Raw genomic sequence first — 5573 nt, 5'->3', positions numbered from 1 at the left:
GACAAAACTTGTAAAACCTAAAACTTGTAAAACCTCATGTATATTACAACATTGGTTTAGTAAAAGCAAAGACTGCAAAAAATGATCTGCTAAAAAGACACATCCATAACAAATGCTTAAGAGCAAAATTGTTTCAACCATTGAACTTTGAGTAGAACCATTCCATGAACAAGAGCAAAATAAAACATGAATTGTGGGAACTACCTCCATTCCATTCACTTTTATGTTTAACTAAAATATTAAACCATATTAAAGCATGGACAAGCAAAACAGATTCACAGTTTGAAGAAGACAATCTTAATCAAAATTTGTTTATAAATCCATACAATAACTGAAATCATGTTCCCGTGATTAAACTTCTCAAAGCTTCTAAATGCCAGTCATGTCCTTTAAAGAACCACTTAAACAACCAGCTCATGATCGTGGCTTCTCCTTTTTCTCCTTAAAAAGAGCTAACAACGATACACCAGACACCTTAACAACCTTAAACCGAACTCCAGGAATATCTCCCACAGCATGCCCTTTTCGCCCAAATCCAGCAATGAGCACCTCATCCTGATGGCCAAAAGTTTGTCAACAATAAGAAAGATCCTGTTTAATAACTACTGCAACAAGAAGCAAATAAAATATGAAACTATATCCACTCTGGGTATTTTGTTCTGATAGTTACGAGTCATGAAAATCATATATAACAGGCAAAAGTAGCAATTCATTCATGATTACCATTCACCAGTCCATATGGCAACAGAAACATTTGATAAATGTTCACCTAACAGTCAAAAACAGAGAGTTCTGATCTTTTTCCTCTCTATATTCATAGGGTCTTTAAAAGTAATTTGCATGTATCTTTTCTTTGCCTATACAGCTTACTCCAGAAGACTCAACAAACAGATAGAACTCGTCCATGGATTGCAAATAATCAGCATAAACCACAGAGCCATAGATGCTATTAATTTTCTAAGTAGACTGCTCATTTAATAAGCATAAACCATAGAGCCATTGATGCCATTAATTTTAACAAGCAAAATTTCAATGCCTTTTGAGTATTAGATACTTACATTTTCTTCGATGTAGTTCAAACAACCATCATTTGGAACAAACGCAGCAATCTTCTTTCCATTCTTGATAAGCTGAACTCTTGCACACTTTCGAATAGCAGAGTTAGGCTGCTTAGCCTCAATACCTCTGCAGAATTAGAAACAAATTAACTAGTATTTAATAATCCTTGCATTACATTCAAATTATCATAAGCCCTGCCAAATATTTATTTGTTTAAACTTTAAACAGGATTCTTCTTAAAACTGCTGCATTTGGCAGCTCATCTCTATAGACAACAAAACAGTAAAGAGTTAAATTAAAGTCATGGGCAAAACATCCAGCAATTGCACAATCCTGTCCACAAATAAGCAGAGAGCTACTCCTCAAAATCTTATTGTAGATTGATATTGTCAATTGGTTGATAAATTTATCGTGTGGTTGCATAAAATGTTTAAGTTTAGCAGCTCTACAAGCTTTCCTGCAATTTGAAATTAAATAACAGAAATAAAATATTTTGTGTATTTTAGTAGACAAAATATATGTCAGCATCCATGTGACAAAACAGGTATAATGCTCAGATCTCATTCCATAAAAATGTTAATTACTAGCACTTGCAGCCATGGGAGGTTCAAGGGATGTGGCAATAGAAAATTAAAGGTAAAATTTAAATTGTATTTTAATATTACATTAAATGAAGTACTACATTCACTGTAAATATAAGAATAACATATATGCAAATTAAATGAAGCACTAAATTACAACTTATGCTGTACGAGCCAGGTGTTATTTCTAAGGTCCAAATTCAACATTATAATGGATGATAGTTACTGTAGATGAAATCAGCAATCTGATACTGTAGATGAAATCAGCAATCTGAGAGTAATGAGCATGGTACTTTAAGCTATTGCAGTCTCTAATGTAGAGTACTCTTCTGGTTCTTCTTCAGCTTGCAAAACAGCAGAAAGAACAACAAAAACTGCAAATTTAAGTACTGTCAATGCAGTAACATTCACTAAAATGGTTTTAGAACCATATTTGTACAACCCTAAGTCTTAAGGAAGGTAGGCTTCTCCAAATATCCAAGCTCTGCTGCTTCTATTGCAAACATATATATTGAAGGCCCAAACAACACATGCCAATGGAGTATACCACCCCTCACAGAATCTGATACACTGAGAAAGAAGAAAGAGAAGAGTCCAATCCTACCTCAGAAGCTCAGGTTTAACCAGAAAAATGCACATGGCAGCATTACATTGATTAAAAAAAGGTGGGGTTATATTTCATAGCACAGAACAAGCCTATGGCTCTGATCTGCCTTGAGTTCAACCATTATGACCAAATAAAGGCCAGGATTGGATCCATTGGATAAAAACATAAAAAACAAATTGGTTATAAAGATATCCTTCCATAAACCCTCCTCACAGCTTATGGCTTGTATAGATTAAAAACTCATACTTCAAAGATATTACAGATAATTCAGGTAAAGAATCGAACCTAGACAACAATTACCCATCACATAAACCCTTTTCATCAGTTTATGGCTTGTGTAAGTTTACTAGCCTATGCTTGAAACGTATCACAAATAAGCCAGCTAAAAACTTGAATCTAGATAGAACCTACCAATCAAGCCAGAAGTTGAAGAACTATTAATAATTAGCAATATCTTTCATCAAGTCCAAGGAATAATATTCTAGAAAAAACAAAGTGAGCAAAATGCTATGTAAAGCACTTACATTTTCTCAAGGACAATGCCCTTCGCATGAGAGGAACCGGCAAAGGGTTTCTTCCACTCATTACCAAGATGGCTCTTCTTGTAAGCCTTGTCTGCCCACAGCTGCCTCCTCCTGTGGGTCTTCAGCTTACGACCTGCTCCCATACCACGTGTCTTCCTGCACAAGCTCACCCGTCATTATTAAATCCAAAACCCTCTTCATAACCCTTAAAACCCACATACAAAATTTCAAGAAATCAAAGAACAATAAAGAGATAAAGCACAAATACCCATTATCATTAATATATTTATACATTTCTTGATTGGATGTGACCAAAAAATACAAGGCAATATGATCTAGGACATACATACAACCAAATCTTTCACTTTACAATAACATACATCCAATGTATATGATTAAATTTCTTTAGGCCCATTTTTTAGCACAATTTCAAATGAGTTGGTAATCTGCCTGGTGGCAAAAGAAGCTGCCTAAAATAAAGATGGCAAAAGTTCAAGCCCAGCAGGACTTGATTCCTGCAATACAAAAGTGATTCTAGTATGGAAACAACATTTTGTTGAGCGCTTTTGTCAAACAATTTGTGTCCCATTGCGCTACCATATTTTGTATATGCAACTACCTGAGCATTCATATTTATAACTCTAATAGGTCAAAGGTCTCTTTCATTTGACAGGCATTCACAAATAGATTTAAAATTGCTATTTCTGTACATGGAAGGGCAATGTCAGCAAAGCTTGTTCAGTTTGGCTTTTACTACTGCCAATTGCTTTAGCCCAATTATACCATTATGCTAATCTATAGAATTCTGAATGGATGTTTATGAATGAATGCAACTGTTACATCATAATAAACATGATAAATAAAGCATGCCTTAACACTTCAAAACGAATACACCTTTAAAAAAATTTGAACTTATGCTATTGAAGTTTTTGACATTTGTATGAATGATAACAGGAACTCGTTTTGTAATGTAAATATTTTTTAAAATAATGGTTTTTGTTAAAAATACCACATGTCTAATTTGTTGCATTATATTTGATGAAATAATACATCCAACCATATCATGCATCACTTACAAGGAAACATGACCCTCTCTAACCTTCTTTCGCAATGTGACATCAACCTCACACAAGGGAGTCAAGATCGAGATCCACATTCAAATCCCACAAAGTGACATCTATGTTGGAATTCCAAGTGGCTTTTGGACTTTCCATTGTGAGTTCTGAGTTCACTTGAGTTGAATATGTGGATTCTTAGTTAAATATGTCGATTGGAAAGGAGATCCCACCTCCCCTGGGCTCTGGCCAGGTTAAAAATCTTGAAGTTTGAAACTTTGGTTGCGGTTTATGGAGTAAGCAAAACATTGGAATACTAATAAAATTGAAAAAGTAGGGGACAAAAGTGCTGTAATTTCAAACCAAATAAAAGGAAAAAAACTGATTTCAAATCAAACACAACCCAAAATGATTTTTTATTTTCACTTTTAGAAAATAAAGCAGGGACGGGGATTGTGTGCTCCTTCCAATTATATGACAATCAATTCAAACCGTATAGATCCAAATTTCTGAAAACAATAATACCAAAGAAAGCAAAAAATATCAGGATCTTATGCAGGGCTTGCTTGTTTATGCAACGGCCAGGTCTGAGCAAGTCTCGGCAGGAAACTCACCGACGCACTCACGAGTTTGAAAAACACCAAGTTTTCCAACCGACTCGGATTGTGAGTCGTGGTTGAGTTGCTCAACCTATTGGAAAAGTGAGGAATAGCCACAAGTCCGGAGAGTGCTCACCAAATTTCAAATATATCATTAAACCTACATCCTACATTCTTTCCTTCACCCCTTCATGGTGAAGCTTCAAAACTTCCACTTCATTTCTAGGGGAGGGAGCTCTGAAGATTCTCTTGGAGGATTTCTGTGCTTAGAGAGATAAACATAGAACAATTTCAATGTGGTAGTAAACATGCATTGAAATGGATATTTGAATGATTTCCCAGACCTCAGAAAATTAATCTGAAATTACAACAGCAAAAGCAGCTTTGCCAGCTAAATAGGATTAATATGGTATAATATATCAGGTTTATTAACCATGGGGCATACTAAAACTTATTGTCAAGGGGAATACACATAAAAACACTTTTCTTTGAGAAACATATCATCAAGAATCAAAGAAATCTGACGACCCTCAATCACTCCTAATCTATACAAGTTCTAACGTAGCCTAACTGTAAAGAGTTTCAGTGCACTGTAAGAAAGAAGCAATGACATTTGGAGAAGCTCACCCATTATTATCCGATCCAAAACCCCTTAACGCAAAGGTCACCGCCCAAATGCAGAAACTCAATGAAATTGATAAATAACACAGGTATTCAAAGAAACCTACCCCATATTGGCTAGATTGATATCACTCCAGACACTGCAACTATGTCGATTACCCTTCTCCCGCCGCTCAGAGGTCTGGCCTGATCTTCCTCGCTTCTAAACCCTAAATTATGTTTCTCTTATATTTGTGGAATAAGAGAATATTGTTTTATTTTTATTTTAAAAAATTATTATAAAAGACAATTGTCTACAAATAAATATATTAGATTCATTCTTTTATATATATATATAAGAGTTTTTTCATATTAATTTGTTTTCCTTCTATAAATTTGTAAAGATGTCATTCAATGGACTTTTCAATTTCTTATTAATAATCATTTATAGTAGTCTTTCATAAAATTCATAACCAATGTGATACAAGAGAAAATGCTCTCCTAATCACCAATTTTTAATCTGTCTAAAAATTTCTAAAGACCTTTAT

At 34.5% G+C, this 5573-nt stretch overlaps 1 protein-coding gene across 1 annotated transcript; it reads right to left on the bottom strand.

Moving 5' to 3' along the window:
• Positions 1-274: 274 nt before the first annotated feature.
• Positions 275-5311, bottom strand: LOC131071932 (small ribosomal subunit protein uS12). The gene is made up of 4 exons (XM_058007907.2): positions 5154-5311; positions 2772-2927; positions 1059-1185; positions 275-555 (listed from the first exon to the last, which is right to left on the bottom strand). Exons 1-4 carry the CDS (start codon positions 5156-5158, stop codon positions 415-417), a joined length of 429 nt encoding a protein of 142 aa, XP_057863890.1. The 5' UTR covers positions 5159-5311; the 3' UTR covers positions 275-414.
• Positions 5312-5573: the final 262 nt, after the last annotated feature.

The sequence above is a fragment of the Cryptomeria japonica genome, chromosome 7 (genome assembly GCF_030272615.1).
Source record: "Cryptomeria japonica chromosome 7, Sugi_1.0, whole genome shotgun sequence".
Lineage (NCBI taxonomy): Eukaryota > Viridiplantae > Streptophyta > Pinopsida > Cupressales > Cupressaceae > Cryptomeria > Cryptomeria japonica.
Note: the sequence above shows the minus strand (reverse complement) of the source record. Positions and strands in the feature narration are given on the sequence as shown.